The sequence below is a fragment of the Cyrtonyx montezumae genome, unplaced genomic scaffold (assembly GCF_038088225.1).
Source record: "Cyrtonyx montezumae isolate F1298 unplaced genomic scaffold, pur_monq_1.0 scaffold_4, whole genome shotgun sequence".
NCBI lineage: Eukaryota > Metazoa > Chordata > Aves > Galliformes > Odontophoridae > Cyrtonyx > Cyrtonyx montezumae.
Window position 1 is genome coordinate 5,322,595 of NW_027072045.1, and position 20,971 is coordinate 5,343,565.

The 20,971-nt window shown below is 42.5% G+C and overlaps 1 protein-coding gene across 3 annotated transcripts in view; it reads left to right on the top strand.

The window, feature by feature from the left end:
• Window positions 1-5,915, top strand: part of CACUL1 (CDK2 associated cullin domain 1) — a 40,626-nt gene extending 34,711 nt beyond the window's left edge. For all 3 annotated transcript variants that reach the window (XM_065746412.1, XM_065746413.1, XM_065746415.1), the window contains 3 exons: window positions 373-511; window positions 2,539-2,582; window positions 4,145-5,915. In XM_065746412.1, coding sequence (XP_065602484.1) covers window positions 373-511; window positions 2,539-2,582; window positions 4,145-4,185 — 224 coding nt within the window. In that variant the 3' untranslated portion in view covers window positions 4,186-5,915. The remainder of the gene's footprint in view (window positions 1-372; window positions 512-2,538; window positions 2,583-4,144) is intronic.
• The last annotated feature ends 15,056 nt before the right edge of the window (window positions 5,916-20,971 follow it).

The window sequence follows — 20,971 nt, forward strand, 5'->3', positions numbered from 1 at the left end:
TCTCAGTTTGAGTGGTATCATGGCCCTCACCAGATTTTGAGTAGTTGTCTTATATCTGTATGGCTCTTCCTACAACTTGTGAAATTTCCTCTCCACAACTGGGTAGGAAGACCCAGTTAAAAGATACAATAATCCCTGAGATGCAACAGGAACTGAATTTCGTTCTGATTGTGCAGCTGATGACAAAAAAAAATCCTTTATCTACGTACAAGCATCTGTTTTTGAGTGTGAATATTTATTCTAAGGCTTTGTTTTTTAAATCCAAAATACTAGAAGCTGTTTACATATGTGTTAAGTCTGCCGTTAACTTCCAAAAAGTAAAAATTTGACAAATGATCCCAACTGTATATTATTTTTTCTTTCTTCTTACAGAATGGGTACAGATGGCACCAGCTTTATTTTCTAAGTTCATCCCGAACATTCTGCCCCCTGCTGTGGAATCTGAGCTTCAGGAATATGCTGCTCAAGACCAGAAACTTCAAAGAGAACTTATGCAGAATGGGTTTACTAGGTAATGATTACTAGTCTTTTGTAGTAATTGTGACAGACCATAAAGATGGTCATAAAGAGGTATAAGTAAAGTATTGAAGAATTTATTTGAGAGTTAATAAAGAGCCTTCCAAACTCAGTATCTAAAATGTGGCCTAAATTTGCATGTTTTGAGGCCCACTGACCCTGCAGGTGGAGCAAAAAACCAGAAGATTGGAAATCTTAAAATATTGTCAAGAAACAGATCAGTTGTAGTTTGTGCCTCATGTTCTTATTCAGTCTTTTATGTTGGTCCTTTATTTTCTATAAGCTGACATTTTTTTCCGTGGTGTTCCTGAAAATGTCATTTAGTGACTTCTCCTTATTCCACTTCCAGAGCTATTTATACCACTAAGGTATTTATTTTAAATGAGAGATTCCCTTCTGACTGAGCCTTGAGCTGAGGTGAAGGGGTGAGCAAACAGTAGATGAGACAGTGGAAAATTTTCCTTTCTTCTTGTTCAGTCTGGGCTGTGCCAGTTGCTCTGTGCTATTGAGCTGCTTTGGTGGAAGTCACAGAGGGAGCACTGATGTATATTTTGTGGCTCTACAAAATTCCACTAGCCTGTGCTCTTTTGATGTAGATTGCTTTCAATTTTAATAAATAAAAAGTGCAAAATACAACTTTGCAGTGGCATAACTGACTGACAGCATTTAGTCTCTGGAGAAAATGTTTTGCAAAATATTCTTTATAGGGTTGCATTGTCAGGGAGTTGGTTATTCTAGTAAGCATGCACGATGCTTAAGTTACAGTCTGTCATTAAAAGGTAGAATAAAAACTCGAGTACAGTTGATGTATTTGCTCCATTACATTTTGCATTGATATTTGAAATGCACTTTGCCATGAAACACTTTTCAAGATGTAATATGCTTCTTCCTCTGTACAGGAATATCAAATAATTCTGAAAGGTTATAAATGATAAGGTTATATTCCTATATATAGCTATATGTTTATATAGGTACAAAAAGATGGTTGTGTTTTTTTTGTGATGAAGGGGCATGTCAAGTCTGTTCTACTCTGAGTTCTCAGCTCTCCTCTAGTTACATCAAAAAATGTCTTGCTGCTGCACTTCCTCAGCAGTCACTGAGAAATGCAGTACAACAAAGTGTCCTGAGCAGTGTTAATGGCCTGCCAGGCTGCAGTTGAAGTTGTCAGGTGATTAGCACTATTATAGGCTGTTGCTGCAAAAGTGGGAAGGCAAGTCAATTGCCCAGTGGTATTTCTCTTGTGAAAGACCTTAATCAAGGTATATGCAGCAGGTCTATCACCCCAAGGCTGGTTGTAGAGGAATAACACTTTGTATTATTAGAGCTCCGAATATCAACCAGTTTCCAGCAGTTGTGTGAAATCATAACTACTCTGATGAAAATATGTTGGAGTCTCTCATCCGTACACAACAGTTTCAACAGCAAGTCTAATGTGAAAACAAAGGTTTTCCAGCATTAAAGAGTTTGTGTGCATAAGAACAAAAGGAGGCTTTGGGGGGATTGTGGTTTGTTTTTTTTTTTCTCACATGAGTAGGAATTTTGTTTTGGGTTTTCAGGAGGAATGTTGTCGACCTGTCCATGGAACTCTATGGTTATTTCAGTATTCTGCTTGCAGAGGAAGTGCTGTCAGCTTGGACTGACTTAGTCTGTTTGTTGTGCTTCCAGGCACCCCTTAGTATTTTAGATTGACAGGGTATTTTAGGTTCTCAAATTTATAAGATTTCTCAACCAGACCTTATAGAACTGAGGAAAGTAGCTCAGCTTTATACATGACTTGAGGAAAGTGCTTATATACACCATGGTATTATCTTCATTTTGTTAAAATATTATCCTATAAAGTAGAACTTCTTATTTTTACTGATTAAGTAAATAAGTTAATATCACTATTTCAGTGATCTGAGTATCTAGGAGTCATTTTGTTCGTGGTTTGTTTATATAAGTCAATAAGAATTTGATTGTGCTGAGGTTTTTTTTGTTTTCCTTTTGGCAATCAAACATACCTCTCTTGTTCCTCTTTCCTAGAGGTGACCAGTCACGGAAGAGAGCTGGAGAAGAGTTATCGTACAGTAAGTATGGATCTTCAGCTCCAATGGCAGTATTGAGCTGGGTATAGTTCCTCCCAACCTGCAAGAATATTTATCTGTGCGTCTGTCCCAACTATTCCTTTTGAACTGTGCTGTTTTGTGCTTTATAACAAATCTAATTTCCTTTTATGATAGATTAGCAGGCTTTATAGGTAGTTTAAGAGGTGGTAGTCATGGCTTTATTTCTTGGCTTCATTGAGGGTTGACTGTATTGCCCAACAGTCCTGTGTCTCAGGGAAACTTGGGTTCAGCTGGATCTACAGAGCTGCTGAGTGCTCTGGAGTATTCTCTGAGCAGTAAGCTGTGGTTTGCTGTCAAATCAAGGGATGTCCAATGGGTCTCTGCCAGATGTAGTTCTGCAGAGGTCTGCTCTGGGTGCTGTGAAGTTCTGAACAAACAGGGAATAGAACAGTGTTATTGTGACTTGTAAGTGTGCTCTCCAATGTACTGCAAATGTCTTGCAGCGTGGGTTCCTGGGGAGCAGCGAGGTGTCAGGGGTGGCACCTCAGCACGTAGCTATCTGACCATCTAACCTCTAGCGTTCAAAGTAATAATACAAACCTAGTGACTCCAGAAGCTGGCTAACAGTCAGAGTCCCACAGCTACCTTTAACGTACACTAGGTACCAAGGCAAAGATGATTCTTTTTCATGTAAGTTTACAGTTCAAGTCTTAAGGAAAAGTCTTGCAATGTGGACAGGATAAAACATGACAACCAATGAAGTGATGAGCCAATCCATCTCTGATTAGAAAATACTCTTTGGTGATAAATGTTTTTGTTTGCTGATATAATAGGAAGTTTGGTGAGGTTGTGCTTTTCAACCTGCAATCCTCCGTTATGTGTCTCATGCAACCTGGGATCACTGAGGTATTGAAAGCAGTATTTGCCTGCAGATGTTCAAATCATGTAGCAGGGAAATCGCGTTATGTTTGTAGATGAAGTCTCTTGCTGCATGCTTAACTGTGAAATTTTTCACTTTGTTCCTCCCTTAACTTCCTCAGTATAGATTTAAGAAATGGGAGAAAGAGGTACAGGGAAGAGCTCTATTTCCGTTCACAGTCAGTGGTTCTACTGCAGACATCCATCCCTAATCTGGGTATAGTTAGTCAAATATTCTGTATTTTGTGCTGTGTAAATATTTTGCCAGGAGATAATCTAGCCCCATATACTCTAGATTAGGATTTAAGTATGGGATCCTGACTGCTTGTTAAATAGCCTTGGAGTTTGGATGATAGTATCTATTTCTGGTGCTGTTGTTAACTGAAGTTCGTTTTATTGCATTCTTTCCACTCAGTTTCTCCCTGTCCTTTCAGCAGAGCATGTTCATTTCCTTTCTGACCATAAAATGTCATACAGTTCTATTTTGAATGCTGATTACTAACTGAAATGCATTGAGTCTTTACTTGGAATATCATCTTCAGGTTACACTGTTAATGTTTTGCAGGCAGTTCTGTTTTTAGGATTATTGTGGAAAGAGGGCAAAGGGCTTAAGATGGAATCTTAATGAGAGAATATCTTGTACTTTTTTCTTTTTATGATTTCAGATGGCTCATCAGCTTGTGCAAGCTCCAGGGGGTACAGATAGTGAATATACTGGATCAGCTTCTATTCCTAGCCACAACAGACACTGGAGGAGCACAAGTGATATCCGGAGCCTTCTTTGGCAACTGATGATACTTGGAGCTCTGACACGAACTATGCCTCGAAGAAGAATTTTGGACTCTCTTCTTCATATAATGTCAGTTGCTGCTACGATTGGGATGACTTTGAAAGACATATCTCCTTGGTCTAGTCTCTCAACAAGTTCTTGCTCTACAATTATTGTGAGGAACGCACCTTGAAAAATAATCCTTTCAGAGTGGGAATGGGCAGCCGAAATCAGCAGCTTCCAAAAGCATTAGAATGGAAGAACCTTTTTTGCACTCTTTTCTTAATATTAAGGACGTTCTTAAACCTAGTTAACATGTCAGTGTATTAGTTTTTAAACTTCAAGGTATTTTCTGGAGCTTTTGATTAAATAATAGGAATAAATTTTCATTATTTTGCAGTATTTGTTCATTAGTATAAAAATTGTCACCTTTTAAGAGTTGGTCCCATATAAGTGTATCTTCTGTCAGGGAGTCTTAAATTCCAGGGTTTTTTTTTCTTGTTATTTTGAACTCTGCTTTCCTATGTGTTTGTACTCTGTGCCTTCAGCTTGTGCACTTTGCAACTTTATAGACCATATTTTGTTACCGCAAAATGTGCTCTTGAGGAAAAACTTGATGTGAACAGACATGCTGCAAAGTTGCACTTTTCTCTTGCATCGATAGGAGGTGTGAATTTAAAGAGGAAGAAAGAAAAGTTGAACCTGTTGCCATCACTAATTGTGACTTGGAAGTTTGTCCCTTTTCTTTTTTTGTACGTATTAGTGTTCAGTGCTGGGACCAACTCTTGTAGAACCCCTCTCTAACTCTTCATTGGCCTCTGTAATTGCAGTTGTTTGAGATGTGAGTTCCAGACTGAAGGAAATACTACGATGTGTTTTAGGCTGTCACGTGGAAACGTTATTTGCCACGGCTAAAATTCTTAGGGTGGGCTGTGGAAAAATTTTCCACCGTAGTAGGTCTGTAAGGTGCATCTCTGTCAGCACAGATCAGATTTGCACCTGGTTGCTCAGTCAGTGCCACCTGTCCGAGATCACTTTGTGTCTCCTGTGTGTTTCTCCTGGTGTGGGGATGTGATGGGGGTGTGACAGTGGATGTAGTCAGAGTCAGGGAGTTCAGGAGTGGGGTAACGCGTGCGTGTGTGCCTGCTTCCAGTCCTGTGGGCTCAGCGGGTCTGGCTGAGTCCAGTTCTGGGAGGTCAGGGCCTATGGTCTGAATCCTAATGATTGTGACATGAGCTTTTATCTGTTTAGGGCTAATGTAATTCCTTTGAGGGGAAAAACATACTTGAAAGAGCAGTTAGACTGAGTTGTTTGGTTTTTTTTATTACTATGGATTTATTTTTATCACGTTCAGTTATAAAGATAAATGAGTAGGTAATATAAGATCTTTCTGAAATGAAACAAAAGTTTATTCAGTTATGTCTTGCACAACTTTTTTTCCTGTTTAAAAAAAAAAAAGACAACAAAACCAACAAAACAGAAACCCCTGTATGCTTGCATGTGTTCATTCTGAAATGCAGGAAAAAGACTTAATAATAATATATGCGGCAGGGATAAACTTTTTTCTTTATGCTTTGTAGCCAGACTTCATGTAACTGAGTGTAATGGTATCAGTTTCTCATCAACCATTTGGGCAATACCTTTGATTTGGAGGGGGGGGGGGGGGCGGGAAGGGAGAAGAAGAAAGGACACAGTGATGGGCAGATTGCAGTCTGATTATACCAAAGTACTGCTTTGCATGCTTTCAAAGAAAATCTAATTTGGAAGAAATTCTGAAATTGAAAATGAATGCATCAGTGCTTTGTTTTCCAGGGAGAACAATGGCAGCAGTCAGACCCTGTACCTGATAGTGGAAGAGCAGGCAAACCACCCCAGAGAGGGAGTTTCAGATGCTCATTTGTCTCAACTTTCTACCAGCCACTTATGTTGAAGCAGCGTTAAACAGAATCAGGTATTTAGAACAGTGCTGCTGGTGTACAGTGGAGAAGTTAATATGTGCTAATAGGGAACAAAAAAGATTTGCCAGCTTCCAGATTTTTATCAATTTTGGCTTTAAACAAAAATAAAACCTCTGATAGTGTCCTTAGCTTTAATATTCACTCTGTGCTCAAATTCAGAGTAGATGCATTAACCTTACCTGGTTACAGTCTGTTTACAGCTTCAATCTTACTCACGCAGTGCAGTAAGTGAGCTCTGTCAGCTTGGTCAACCGATTACAACTTCTGTTTTCCAGATGTTTTGCTGGTTTAAGTTTGTAAATGGCATAGCGCTTTTGCTTCACTTTGGAGGCAAGAGTTTTAATGTTCATTTTATGTCGCATTATGCTTGGGGCACAAACTTCTAGGACAAGAATTCCTTCAGAAGGTAAAGCATTCCTGTCGGCGTGGTTTACTTCATACGCACTACGAGCAGTGGTTGGATGCTTCTGGGTCCTGTGCAGCATTACTCAGCCAACATACACAAAAATCTGTTTGTTAAGCACTGTATTACGTTGTAAATTTGGCATTAAAATTTGTGTGTTTTGGCATTATTAACATAATGCTGAAATAGTGTTTGTCTAAGAGTTCATCATTGTGACTGGGCATGAAACGGAATACAGCATACTATACGAAATGATTTTTCTCTGTAAACTTGCATTTTACAGCAAAATTAACTCAGCCACCTCGAGCATTGGTACTGTAAAGCCACAACAACTCTGAACAGCATGATCCTAACTGCAGTATTTAATTTAACCAAATAACTTGTGGTAAATCCGTTGCATCTGTAGCTTAACTCTGTTAAGATTAAGCAGTAAAGTTGGTTATGCGATGGGTGTCCTCTATGTTGCACTGGTTCTATAGCCACACTTACTACATTAAAATATTTTTAGATGAATTTCAGCTCTTGATTTTTGACCATTGAAATATTGATGATCATGATGACTGTGATGGTAGGAGATAGCCAGTATATCTGTTTATGATGGACTCTGATACAAATGGTGAAAGGGAGTCCACGTGGATAAATATTAATCTCTTCTATAGTTGCATTTCCATGATGCCTTTCTGCAGTTATTGAGAAGTAAAATGAATGGTTTCAAGCAACAGTATTTTGACCTCAAGTTTAAAAACAAAATAACCAGTGACACAAAGATCATGCTCTGGGTGACAGACAAATATCTTCCATGTGTACTGTGGGAGCCCTGGGGAAAGATGTTTTGTAGAACTATGAAATGGAGGGAAAAAAAAATCTCTATTCTTGTTATGACCTCAGCTCCTGCTGAGGGTGAACCAAAGGTGTTTTGACATCTTGAAATGCACTAGGTATCATGTAGGAGAGCTCACAATATGTTAGTACCTTTAGGATCAGTACAAGTTCTGACCACAGCCGAGAAATACTGCTAGTGAGAAATGATCACTGCTTGGGTTGTGAAACTTCCTTATTTGTTCTGGGATGGTGTGTGTAGTGAAAGTGCTAAGAAACAGCCTTGAAACAGTGATTGAGCACCTGGTGGGAAGGCAGGGCCAGCCCAGGGGAGCTCAGGTGCATGCAGTGTACCTGAGTGACCAGAAGAGCTGGAGCCAGGATCCCCCTTCCCAGACCTCATTTGAGGGCTGGCTATGGAAGCAAAGGTGTCTTGCTGGATATCCCTACATATCTGAGGCCTTCCAAGGGTAAGTGTGTTTTATTATTATTATTTTGCTTTGTTTCTCATCCATAGCTGCTGCATTTGGGCATATCAAGCTATGGAACCATTTCCTCAAAGCACAGAGATGCATTGTGCTTAGTGGTTATTTGATTATGATATAAATAAAACAATCGTCCTATTTGTTCCCTGAGCTACAATGTCTGCAAGCAAGCACATTCAAGTGACTGTCTGCTTTCTGGTTATGGTTGCAGCCTTCTCCTTCAGAGGATGTCAGAATTAAGTACACATAAGCAGGAGATACCCATGAATTAAAATGAGATCCTTGAGCTGTGCTTCTGTTCTGAGTCTCCCCCCAGGGAGGTGTCGTGAATTGAAAAACTGCTCTCACTATTGATATAAATCCTTTGTCTGATTCATGCTTTTGTATGAAAATCTTTCCTAATAATTCCCAGCATAAAATTTGTTGTTTCTTAGTAAGTGTTGTATGTGGTCCTAATGCTTCTTAGAGCTGTCACAGCCCCAAGATCTCATTTGTGGGTAACTGTAACTCAGAGCTCCTGCTTGTGAAAGGAAAATTAGGCTTGGGTTTTTCTAATGCATCATTTTGACATTTGATATGACTGATTAATCTGGATTGCTTACCCTGTTGCTTAGTGTAATGCTGTCCTATAGCTCTTGGTAGCCAATCTTTTTTTACTCCCCTGGGTGCTGGGACCACTGTTTCCCTCTTTTTCATTTTTTTGGTGAGCACAGCAGTTGGCGTAGCACCATGGTGCTCTGCTGGTCACCTCTCTCTTGTGGGAGCTGCCAGTGCCTACTGCCTAGCTTTTAAATGGCAGTTTATTAAGATAAGCTTCCCCATTATCACTGTCAAAGGCTTTTGCCACATGCTTGCTGAATGATTTGCCCTAATGTAACCCAGCTGTGCTTATTGCCCCATGAATGTGTGTCCGTTCTGTAAGCTGTGGAATCAAGTCTCCATCATCCATGCTTTGTAGTGCCCCATTTTAGCATGTAGGTGTTGCTGGGCAGACTCATGTCTGAGCTCTGATTTTGGAGATGAGTAATTCAAATGGGAATTTGTGATGCTGTGCCCTGATCCTGCTGGTGAACTGGGGATTGCCGAATAGATTTTCTTTAGTAAAATTAAATAAGAAAGACTTCTAGCATGAGAATACTTCATTCATTTTATTTAGCAAAGAGTTGCTACAATGGAAATTGCACCGACTGCTGCAGATTCTGAGATCAGACTGACTGATCATCTGGACTCCATGATTTCCCATTATAGGATAGCATGCAAGCTTTTAATTTGCCAAGCCCTCTTGTCAGCTTGCCAGCACAGCAACTCATCTTCTAAGCATCTGTTTGCAGCTGAAGATCCAAACCGAGCAGTGATCCTCAAGGTCCCTTCCAACCTAAACTGTTCTGTAAGCAGCACAGTTCAGCAGCAGCTCAGCTGCTGTGGCTGAGGTTGGGCTGTGCAGTTGTTGCTGCAGAATGATCTCTTTCATCTACAGAGCACTTCAGTTCCTCGTTACTGAAATTGTCTATCACCACACTTGCACCTTTGTTTGTTAAATTAAACCACAGTTGATGTTCAAGTTTCAGGAGTTGCCTTTGAGGTGGATTTATTTGCCAGAGCTGCTGTGTCATCCTGAAGCGTGTCATCTCTGGGCTTTGCTGTGTGAAATGAAGCCGTGGCTTTCTGCTTCTGAAACACCAGCACAGCTGCTCTGAGCTCTGTGCGCAGCGTGGGAGGGCAGGGTGAGCAGTGGGACCCACAGCCCTGGTGCTGAGCTCTTAATTAATGGGGAAATGACAGTGGGCTCATTTGCCCATGGCTAACCTTTGGGTTTAGGAGCTCCTCTGCCTTACAAACAGGGAAACAAGATTGTCCTTTGCCCTTGGATTTGCTAACTAAGTAGGCAGGTGTGTGCTTGGCAGCAGAGGACATTATTAGTGGTACCATCGAATGGTGCTTGTGTTTCAGTTCAGCAATTCCCAAGGCAGAACAAACCTCTGCTCTTAAATTGGTTTAGCTTCTTGGCAGCAAATCTCTGGTTGTATTTAAAACGTTTCAAGAGCTTTATTGATTTTTATTTTATTTTTTTGAAAGCATTCTGGAAGATAATGCATGTGAAGCTTGTTCTCACTGGAGCTAATTTAACTTTGGTTTGGGCTGCGTCCTCAGTGCGAGTGACTTCAACCTAGCTTAATCTGATGAATTCCTCTTGTGTTAGGTACAAATGCTTTAGCAATTATTAAGTTACTTTCTTCCTCTACAAGCTATCTGTGCACAGGGAAAAAGTCAGATCTGGCTGCTTTTAACTGAGTGAATGTGGCTTTAGTGATATGTCAGTCAAATTGAGGCTAATGAACAGAATTTTAAACCACAGGACACAGCTGGCTCCCTCATGGATACTGATCTCTGAGAATGTGAGGAATCTCAGAGCTGAAAATACAGCTGCCAGGTCATGTGGGATGTGACAGCTCATGAACAGAGAGGAGGGAGTGTTTGTGTTTGTGCAAAAGGTGTGTGCCTTCACGTGTGTTGCCAACACATTCATAGGCCCAATTTCAGCATCCATTGTCTTCTCCAAAGCGTTGCCTGAACGGAGTCCAAAGCTCATGGTTTTCCACATAGTGTCAGGTGCCAAGACTATTTCAGTTCTGCAGCACCTCCTGAGTTGCAGCTGCAGAGCACCTTCAAAAAGGTGCTGAAGGCCATTTTGTATGGGGCCCTGTGCTGTCTGGTCCTAGTGGGTGGCAGCCTTGCCTGCAGGAGGGCACTGAAACTGGAAAGGCTTTGAGGTCCCTCCCAGCACCAAGCTGTTCTATGAAATCCTGCTCCCCTCCTGGGCTCGCTGGAGTGGCTGCTTGGGGAAAGATGGCAATGCAAATAGTAGAGCTCTGTCCCTTTCTGAGGAGAAAGATTATGACCTGAATTCCCCTAGGCTTAGTAATCTCCCTGCAGCTGCCAGAGCAGGTTTGATTGCTGTCTTCTGTGTGGATGATGTACTGGCAATCATTTAGCAGAGTGGCATTTTAATTCCCCTAAATAGTCATGTCGCAGAGAGGATTAAAATGCTGGTAGCTTGATGTTCCAAAACAGATAGAAATCTCTTCTGAAGAGTGTTGGAAGTGCTGCCCGTGCTGTCCCTGGGAGGAATTGCCCTGTGAGATCCCAAAGGCTGTGGGTTTCACTCCAGGTGTGTTCAGTTAAGTGCTCAAGTGTGTGACTGCACCCACTGGTGTGTGAAGACAGAAACAGCATTCATCTGTTCCTTGAGTGATACAACTGAACAGGGATGCTGTGTGAAACTGTGGCTTAAGTGAAGGGTTCAGCCATACTGAAACTGGTTTGAAAGTAAATTAGGCAAGGTAATGGAGTTTGCCAGAATTGTGGGCCTCAGAATTCATGGCAGATCACTTTCTTCAGCAAGAAAGGGTGGTGGAGGTGATACAGGCTCTGAAAGTGGGTGTGAGGTGGAAGAAACCAAGAGAGACTTTGTGTCCCAGTTACAACATCATTTCCTTTGCTAAAATGAGAATTTTCTTGTATTTCATTAAGCTCCATAAAGCACAACTATTCATGAGCATCAAAACTGATGTAAATGGATAAAGTAATGCAGTTTATAAACAGTTTTTAAAAATACTCAAATTTATGACGAAATAATGAGTTTAAGGAAACCGTGTAGCTCTGCTTTTCCTCACTCAGATTGCTGGTACGACAGCTGGCACAGCACTTCCACACATGCTCCTGGAAAAAGGCAAATAGCCTGGTTTTTGTTTTGTTTTTGCAATGATTACATATGTACCTTATGCTCTGTTCATCTCTTTGGCCATTGAGAGAGCCTGGGGGTATCTCCATGCCCCATAATTTTGAGTCTGCCCTGACTATGGGGATTTGAATGAATTTTTTTTTTTTTTTTTTGAATTAACATTATGAAATGACAGCATGATGAGGAGGAGTATGATGGTGATTCAGGGAGTTTGTGTTTCGCTTCTTGATGTACCTCAGAGAGCACCTGTACTGGCCAGAGCCAGTCCCTTTGGTATCTGCTTCAACTTGAGGAAAGAGCGTGCTGGTATGGAGATGTCACTGTGCCTGGTATTGGATTTTGTTAGTTCTCTTTGGTCTAGTAGTCTAGATGCTTTTCCATGTATTGAGGTATTTAACTTTAAAAATATGTTTCTTGGTCATACTGTGCCTCCGTTCCTTGCTCGTGAAGAGACTATTATTGCATTTCTTCATCTCCATTTTGGATGTTTTTCTGACCAGGGTAAAAGCTCACTCTTACCGGCTCAGCTTGCCTGCAAGTGATGCTGCACAGGTGATAAATCTCTTCTTGCCTCATTATTTTACAAGCTTGAAGCCTTCCATCTTCCACTGCCTTGCTGCCCACCCATTGTCTGACACAGTCAGGATGTTCTCTGATGCACAGCAGGGTTTTGGTGTGGACTGTACCCTGCAGCATGGGTCTGGGGCTGCTTGGTCTCCAGAAATGACATTTTTGGTAATGAGAGATTACCTATTTCTTTCAAAAGAGCAGTTCTGTAGCATGTAAAATAGTATTTTCTGTCTGTTAAAAATAGTTTTCTGTCTGTTAAAATAGTATTTTCTGTACAATTCTGTAGCATAGTAAAATCCCTCTCTCAGACCCTAAGCCTGTGTTTGCCATGATGCCTTGGTATTAGACGTGCTCTCTGAAGGCTGGTGGAGCAAAAAAAGAGTTATGAAACACATCGCTATAAATACTGTCCTTAATAAATGTACAGCTTTGTCTTGGATGTGTAGCTATTGCCCTCTACGAATGGAGGCAGATGAGAATCACCTGGCAGGTGTTTTTGTTTGATCAAACAAGTGGAACGCTGCAGTGAAAATTCAGATACTATGGAGCAGAGCAGTGTTCAAATTTGTGCCTGAATTGGCAGCTTAAATAGGTGTAGCAGGGAACTGAAGGCCATTAAGTTCTTCATGATTCAGAAATGTACTGGTCTGCTTTAGAGATTTCACAATGAACAGTCATTAGTAATTTCCATGGACTGTCTTTGGTGCAAACATCGTTCCAGTTCAGTGTTCCTGATTTTTGTGGTGCTGACTACAAATTCTTCCTCTCTATTTTTGGCATTTAGTTGGTATTAACAAACTTCCTGGTCCCATGCTTCTCACTAAAGACATACTTAAAAAGAGTGACACAAATTGCTATTAGTTTCCCATTGGACATGAAATAGCTTTTAATTAGTAGTTGCCACAAAAGCAGTGCTTGCTTTAATCAACTCTAGTCTCATTGTTTGGAAAGGCTTGCAAGGTTGACTGGCTTTCTCTACTTGATCTGTGTTCACAGTAATGAGGCATCAGGCTAATGAGACCACTACCATTACAATTACTATCTTATTAAACCCTAATTAAGGACCCAATTCTGCTAGGTGCTCAGTGCTGTTTGTAAGTAGCTGACTATCTTTGTGTACCCATTTTGAGATCGCTGGTTGAAAGCGATACTTGGTGAGGATTGAAGCTCTGGTAGTGCGTAAAGAATCTGTGGTTTGTTTCAGTGCTAATGGGGTAATTGACCCTAATGATGTTGGCTGCTGTGTAATGGGCAGAGCTGCATTTCCTTCCTCCTAGCAGCCTAGCATCGATGTCACTGTTAAATGGGCTGTGATCTGCATGGCAGAAGGCTGCGTGTAGCTGGATAGCAGTATTTCCTATAAAATGCTCAATGGTAGATCGCCTTCTGCACGTTCTTGCGCTAGCGAAATGAGTTTGCAACTTTATTGTTCATCAGAGCCAATTACATGCGAGCTCTACATTAGCCAGACCTGCTGCGTTCTGAATAAATAACTCAATTCCGTCCCCCTGAGCATGGAAAAAGTTGGCTGTTGTGTCTCTTTCAGAATTCAATTTCAAAATGACCTTTCTGCTGCCTGTTCTGTGTGCACGCTGTTGAGCTGGGCACCCTTCCAGAAGAACATTAAGGAGAATCTCTCCTTTTTGTCTCGGGTTGGTGGTTTTCTCTTGTTTCTGTCAGGGGGAATTTTGTATGATCTCTTCTTGATCCTCTTCTTGTGGAGGGTTTTAGGCCTGCCCTTGCTTGCCAGAGGAATTGTTCTGTTCACAGTGATGGGAGACAAAAACTGCTTGGCAGGACCGGGGGACTCCTGTAGTTGTGGCCTTCTCCCTACAGCAGCACTGCTTTTGTGTTACAGATGAGAGCTGTTTTCCTGAGTTTGATCTTGATATCTCTCTTATCGGGCACCCTATGGCTCTGAAGAGGTCTGAGGGCCTGAGGTGCCTGGAAACCTGTCCTTGGTTGTGGAGGGCCGTTAACATCGGATATTAGAGCATTCCAACACTTGGTGTTAATCACTGGTTCTTTTCTTTCCATGTTAGTTGGAATTTGTGCTGGGTGAGTGATGAATGCTGACTGTCAGAGCCAGCTTGCATTGCTGCTGCTGAGGTTTACAGATTCACAACTTTGGTCAGCTCACGCAGTTCTTGGCATTTCTTTTGGTACACTCTGTGACCTTCAGAGGCAGAAAACTCCTGCTGGTTGCCTGTTAGCTGTACGCTCTGCACTTAGTCCTGCAGGATCTGAAGTTGGGTGGGCCAATGTTTCACTTCTCAACCTTGCTAATGAGAAACAAGATCAAAGCTGAGTGAGCATTTTCCTTCCTGAGGACAACTCATCAACCAAAACTCCCTATAGAAAGCAATGAAAGCTGTTCTGGACTCCTACCAGACCTGGAGGAAACTGCCTGGCTTCTGTTAAGAGAATATTTTAGAAGGGTACACTACACCTTCACATCCTTGGCCTTACAGGATGGCAACGTTGCTTTTCTTCTTTTTCACTTACACTTTTGTTTTTTTACTATTTCAAACTGGCTCTAATCTTATCTACTCTGCACTTGTGTAAAGCCAAAGTGAGAGTAACTGGACTTGATGTACTCATGCTCAGTCCAGATTGTTCTGTATGCTTGTCTAAGATCTTGTTACTGTGTCTGCATTTGGGCCTGTCTTTTTGCTAACGATATATTCTTGAGTTTGAAGGAATCTGCTTGATTTGAAAGAGAGTGGACACGAAACAAAAACTTTTGGTGTACCAGGGTGAGTTCTGCTAGCCACACATGTCCTTGCCCTGATCAATGGGATGAACTCTGTGCTCAGGTGGGAGACTGTGAGACCCTGCTTGGTTAAGAGAATATTTACAGGTTATTTAAGGCAGGTAGGTTTAAGTTTAGTGTAAAGTAGTCTAAGTTTCACCTGCACCCTTCTCTTTTGAAAACGGAATGGATGCTGCTTGGGCAATGCTATGGCATCCTGCTGGTACTGCTGATAGGGCTGCCTGGGCAGCACTGGCTTGGCAAGGTTGCTTCTCTTTAGGCCATCAGTACTCCCATTACATGAAACTTGGCCATTTCTCGCATAAATCCTTTGCCTCCACCTGTAAGTCCAACTGTTCCTTACCACGCTATCTGTAATGCTCATCAGTCTGTTGTATGCTCATCTATCAGAGATGTCTCATGTTCACATTTTTCTACATCTTTCCGAGTTACCTTGTTTCTCAGGAAATTAGCTTTCATCTGTAACGCAATAGCAATGCAAAAAACTTATGACTGCAATTGAACCTGTGAAACAAGCCTCATTCTTATCTTTTGGAAAGTGATTAGGGCAGCTTTGGAGTAACGGAGTGGCAGGCTCAGGGCCTCATCATTACCCAGTGCTGGCAAGGGTACAGGAGTGATAAGTCTATGACAAGGGACCAAGCCAGTTTCCCAACTGATGTTGAAAGAATTGACTCCATATCTACTCAGCTTTTAGTATCAGAATTCTTTATGCGCCATTCACTTGTGTTGGTTATAAAGCTGAAAAATCAGCATTAGCATGGCTTGGATTCAAACCATCCTTAAAGATCACCCAGTTGCAATGTCCCAGCTGTGGGCAGGTTGCCACTCACCAGATCAGCTTGCCCAGGGGACAGCTGTCCTGTTGGGCATTGAACAAATCTCTGGGAGACGTGAATCTGTGATATCAACTTTTTAATTACGGTTGTTTCATCTCTTGATACCTTTATTCTCTAACATCGGTTTGTTAGAAGATCTTGGTGGCAATTGACCTTTAAATGCAGTTGTAATGACTGCTGAATCCACTTAGTGCATTAAGAGATTAAGGATGCCTTTTGATGATGGGAATTCACCTTCTGGGCTGTCTGGGATGGATCATTTTCATTGTCTCTCTCATATTTAGATTTTCTGCTGTGTGCAGCTCCTTTGTACCTATTAATTTTCCTCCAAGTCTCTGCTGTCACACGTTTGTCCATGCCCCTGGGCTTGTTGCTGCAGCCAAGGTAAAGCTGTTTAAAATCATGCATGAGTGGGTGCTGTCCAGGATGTGCTTTAGGAAAACCTGTGGGTTTGTTTTTGTTGCTGGGAAGCCTCCACAGGTAAAGGGCTATTTCTGGGCTCCTAGACAAAGCACTGAACTGGAGACTGCCAGGTTTATGCTTCCCTTTCTATTTGCCTGACGTGTGACACACTACAAACCGTGTCTTTTCCATGCTCTTAAGTTGATAAAAGAACCCGCTTATGACTTGAAAGAAAGCTATTTGCAGTCTGGCAAGTTGCAGTTTTCAGGGACACAATTCATCAAAATTAAAATTCCTGAAGTCTTCCAGTTTTCCAGCAATTTGACTGCAGCAACTATCCCAACCTGGTCTAGGGAGCTGCTTTGGCAGGGGGTTGGACTCGATGATCTCAAGAGGTCCCTTCCAACCCCTACAATTCTGTGATTCTGTGATCCCAGTAACGTATTTTCTGCACAAGAGCATGGCACAGGTGATCCACTAATCAAGGACAGATGTCCTCAGGTTTATCTGTTGCTGGAATGACATGTTCCGACTTTTCATACCTCTTTGTGCATCTCTTCTTTTTGAAAACAATTTTCACTATTTTTCACTATCTTGCTTTTAAGCTGTGGGTCTTAACTTATTGCTGAAATTTATCTGGAATGAATGTGCACTAGCTTGTTGTATGGCTGGTAAATAGGTAGCTCTGCTCTCTAACACTTTGAATGCAAAGTGTCGGTGCCTTCGTGGAAATGATTCCTGTGTCAAAAGGGCTTTGTATGTAGCAGCAAAAATAATGTAAGAGGGGCTGGTTAGAAGTGATGCTGGACAAACTGGGACTGGGTTCTGAGGCTGGAATGAACTGCTGAGAAGTGTTGAGTTCTCCATACCTAGGCCTCTCCTTATCCAGACTGGTTCCTTTTTAAGAACTTAACTTTTTTTTTTTTTTTCAAATATGTATGTCAGCTCATTGTACTTTAAAGCATCTCCTTAGGAAAAGATCCTTGTGGACCCAAGTCAGGCTCAGCAGGAATCACCTGTGGCTGAGTTTTGTTCTGCTCACAGAATCTGCCGAAGGAACAAAAATACCTCCATGAGGAGTTGTAGATGTTTTAGTGAGAAATTCTGTGATTTCCCTTTCTTCTGCTTTAAATAGTATGGCAAGTTATGGGGGTAGGTGGACAGGTTGATACTTTTAGTGCAATACCTTTAGTAATCCTGGGAACTGTGCTTATTGAGCTGTGCCTTGCAGGTGAGGTGTCTGAGGCTGGCACTGAGTCTGGCTGGCAATGCTTTCAGGTGACTTTCAGAGAATCATAGCATGGCATGTGCTGGAAAGGACCTCGAGGATCATCTAGCTTCAAACCCAGAGTTGCCAGGCACTAGATCAGGTTGGAATTTCCTGTCACTGATGTTGATGCTGATGATGTCTGAAGGCAGAGCAGATGAACTGAGCTCAGCCAAGGGCAGCTGGCTGCTGCTGTGAATGGTGGCTGTGATGAGTTGTGCTGGGGTCAGGTCAGATTGGCAGAGTCTGTATGTGCAAAACACTAGGATGACTGTGTTGAGGGAGTCTAGCTTGGGTAAAATGGATTTGAAAGTAAATAGCCTAAGGAATGAAGACCATGTTAGTATGATACCTATGCTATCAATGAGGTCAATGTGAATAGTCACACACCCTGGGTGAGGTCCTGTTTCCTGCCCTGAGGAATTCCTCCAAGGTGTGGGCAGTATCCTTGAGTCCTGGCACTTGGAGTCAAGCTGTAATCTGACCTCTTTTCTGTGGGTTAAGAGTGGCAGCTTGGTCCCAGCTCTGCCTAGTTGTGGACACATGGGTATGCTTGGTGGCTTCAGCAAGGGATGGGAACTGGCCTGTAACTGGTGTACCCTTGGCTCTGCTGGAATGGGTTTGGTCACCCTCATTCTAGTGGGGATTCACAAAGGGAAAATAGTACTTATTGAAGAGAAAAAAAGAGTGAAGAGTTGGGGTGAGGAGGGGAAGGAAGTCAGCTTTGACAGCTGTTTGCCTGGCGTTTTGCTTTGAGGCCTTCAGCACACGCTACAAGGGAACACAGATGGGCAAAAGATGCAGGTCGGGCCCCACGTCTCAGGAGCTGGTGCTCTGTGTTTGAGCAGATATTCTGCTTGGTTGCCCTCATTGAGAAGGCATCGCTTTGACCCAAGTGGATTTCACACTTCAGAAACTGAAGAGCGGCCCAATATCAGTGTTGCGTGCTTCTCCACGGCAAGCAGTGCCAGTGGGGACTGGAGGGCCCCAGAGCGTTGGTTCCAGGTGCTGGGTTTGGCTGCTGCCCTCAGGTGTGAGGGGACACGGTGTCAGGTGGGAAGCACTGGGTGCTGAGCTGCTCCCTGGTTCTGAGGTGGCCAGGCTCACAAAGTCTGGTAGAAGTCTGGCTTGGAAGTTAAGCACTTCATGCACATGTGTGTCAGCACTGAGAAAACAGACAAAAACAAACATGTACAACCTTTGGCAGGAAGAAGTTTTGGGAAGAACAGGAGACAAACGTGATACTTCTGTAAATCCTACAAGGAGAAAAAGCTGTGCAGGTTTATTCTTTTGTTTTGTACTTCCTTTTAGTCTCTCATTCCTTCTAAAAAGCCAGCATCTGGTTTCCTGTATGCTAGACTGTGTGTCCACAGGGGTACCTGGTTGAGATCTGATTTGATATCTGTGTGGATCAATTCTCCCAGATGCATCCTGTTGCTTGTGCCTACATGCTGTGCTCTCTGGCTTGCACACACAACCTGGGGGACCCTGTATGCCAAGTCCCTTTTTCCCCAGTTATGACCCCAGAGCCACGATGAAGCCATGCAAATTAAGTTGTGCAACGGTGCATAACCACCAAGGTGTTTTTCCTGTCCTCTGCAGATGGACAATCATCCACGCCCCAGCACAACGTTCCCCTGTGGGTGTTGTCCCCGTGCCCATGCTGGGAGCACCTGGCAGTGGCACAGAGCTGTGGGAGCTCAGGAGGAACAGTTCCTCCTTGGGGCCATCGGGTGTGTGTGATGGGCACTCCCCAGGCCTGCGGGGCTGTTGCACAACGGGTGTGCACAGAGATGGGCTGCCCCACGAGCATCCTCTGTGAGCTCTGTAGGCACAGCCAGCACACACTGCCCTTATTCTATCCCGTCTCAAAGCAGGAAGCCAGGAGAACAACCTGAGGATGATGGATGGCCCACAGCTCTGTGTTCTTGCTGTGACTGGCTCCTGGTGGGGAGGTGGGAAGGCTCGGGATTTGGAAACAGCCAGCTAGCAGTGAATGTTGATGAGCAACATGACTTTCCAGATACTGTTTTGTTTCTAATCCTGTGTGGTTCTGGATGGCACTGATGACATCAGTCTTGTCTGAACTGGAATTTACAAGGAATCTTGCTTCACAGAGCAAGCTGGAAATCCCAAGACTCCATTAGACAAATTCAGTGCAAGATTTGTTTTAGTTTTTATACTATCACTATTTGCATATGTCCTTCTGTGGCCTTGGGCTGTCACAGGGACAAAGCACATTTTCACCCAGCATGTGGATGTGGATCCAGTTTTCACTGTGGCAGAAGACTAGCCAGGGCTTGTCTGGCTGCTGGGAGCATCTTTGCTGGGAAGCAGGGCACGCTGCTGAGAATCAGGCCCAGGGTCAGGCTCAAACCAGTCCTGAGATGGCTGTGCAGAACGAGGCCTGTGCTCTGTTCTGTTGCCCCCAGTCCCCTCACCAGCCAGGAACAAGCTTGTTTCCCCAAGGGACTTTGGCTCTGTTCCCATCCAGGCTGACTTAAGACAAAAGATGTCAGTACTCTTCCTTTTAGGCTGAAAATACAATTCCAGAAGATATTTAAGTGCAGCCTTATTCCAGTTGCAGTGTACATTTCCCATACGTATTTGCAAAATCATTCCAAATATATGCATTTATTTTTACTAGCTACTTGTCATCACATAAGCACTGACAAGCAACAGTACACCCCTGTAGACCATCTCTGTAGAAATCTCCTGAGCAGCCTAATGACTTTACAGCCCAATTAAGGCCTGCAGGAAACTCATCTGATTTCTTTCAGTTGTGAAGGATGCTGATGGAGACCAGCCTCCATTTAAGGGCAGAGCCCTTTGGCTCTTGGCTCTTTCTTCTGCCTCTGGTTTCCTTACCCCTGCTGTAGGGAACGTCTCAGATAATGCTCAGCCAAACTCTGGGTTCTGTTGTTGAATGAGAAACACGCTGGAGTTTGGTAGACATACTTTAAGTGACCTTACAAGTCAAACATTTTTGTAGACTGACTCCAAGCAAACTATTCTTCTTTGCTTGTCACAATGACAACTGGAAAAGTCTCAAGTTGTATTTATCTGGAAGCAAACTATTTTCCTAAGTTCCTCCCCGAAATCCATTATTTATCAAGTTTTAGTCATCCTTTGGAGAACAATGTTATTTTAATTTGATTAATTTATTGGAGGAGCAATGAAGAAGAAATTACAAATCAACCCTGGGTAATTTTTACAATTCAATCCAGTTTATAGTGATATTTTGTTTGTGCCATGCAGTTTCCTTTAAGATTACCTTATCGCATATGTTGAAACCAGACCTGTGCATTTCATATATATATATATATGTTTTGTTTCTAGCACAGGCTGACAAATATGTCAACATCTTTCAGTGACCTTTATGACTTGAAGCTTTCCAGTACTGTCTTAATGAAAGATGAGATCTAATCAAAGTGAATTAAAAATAAATAAATAAATAAAAGCCTG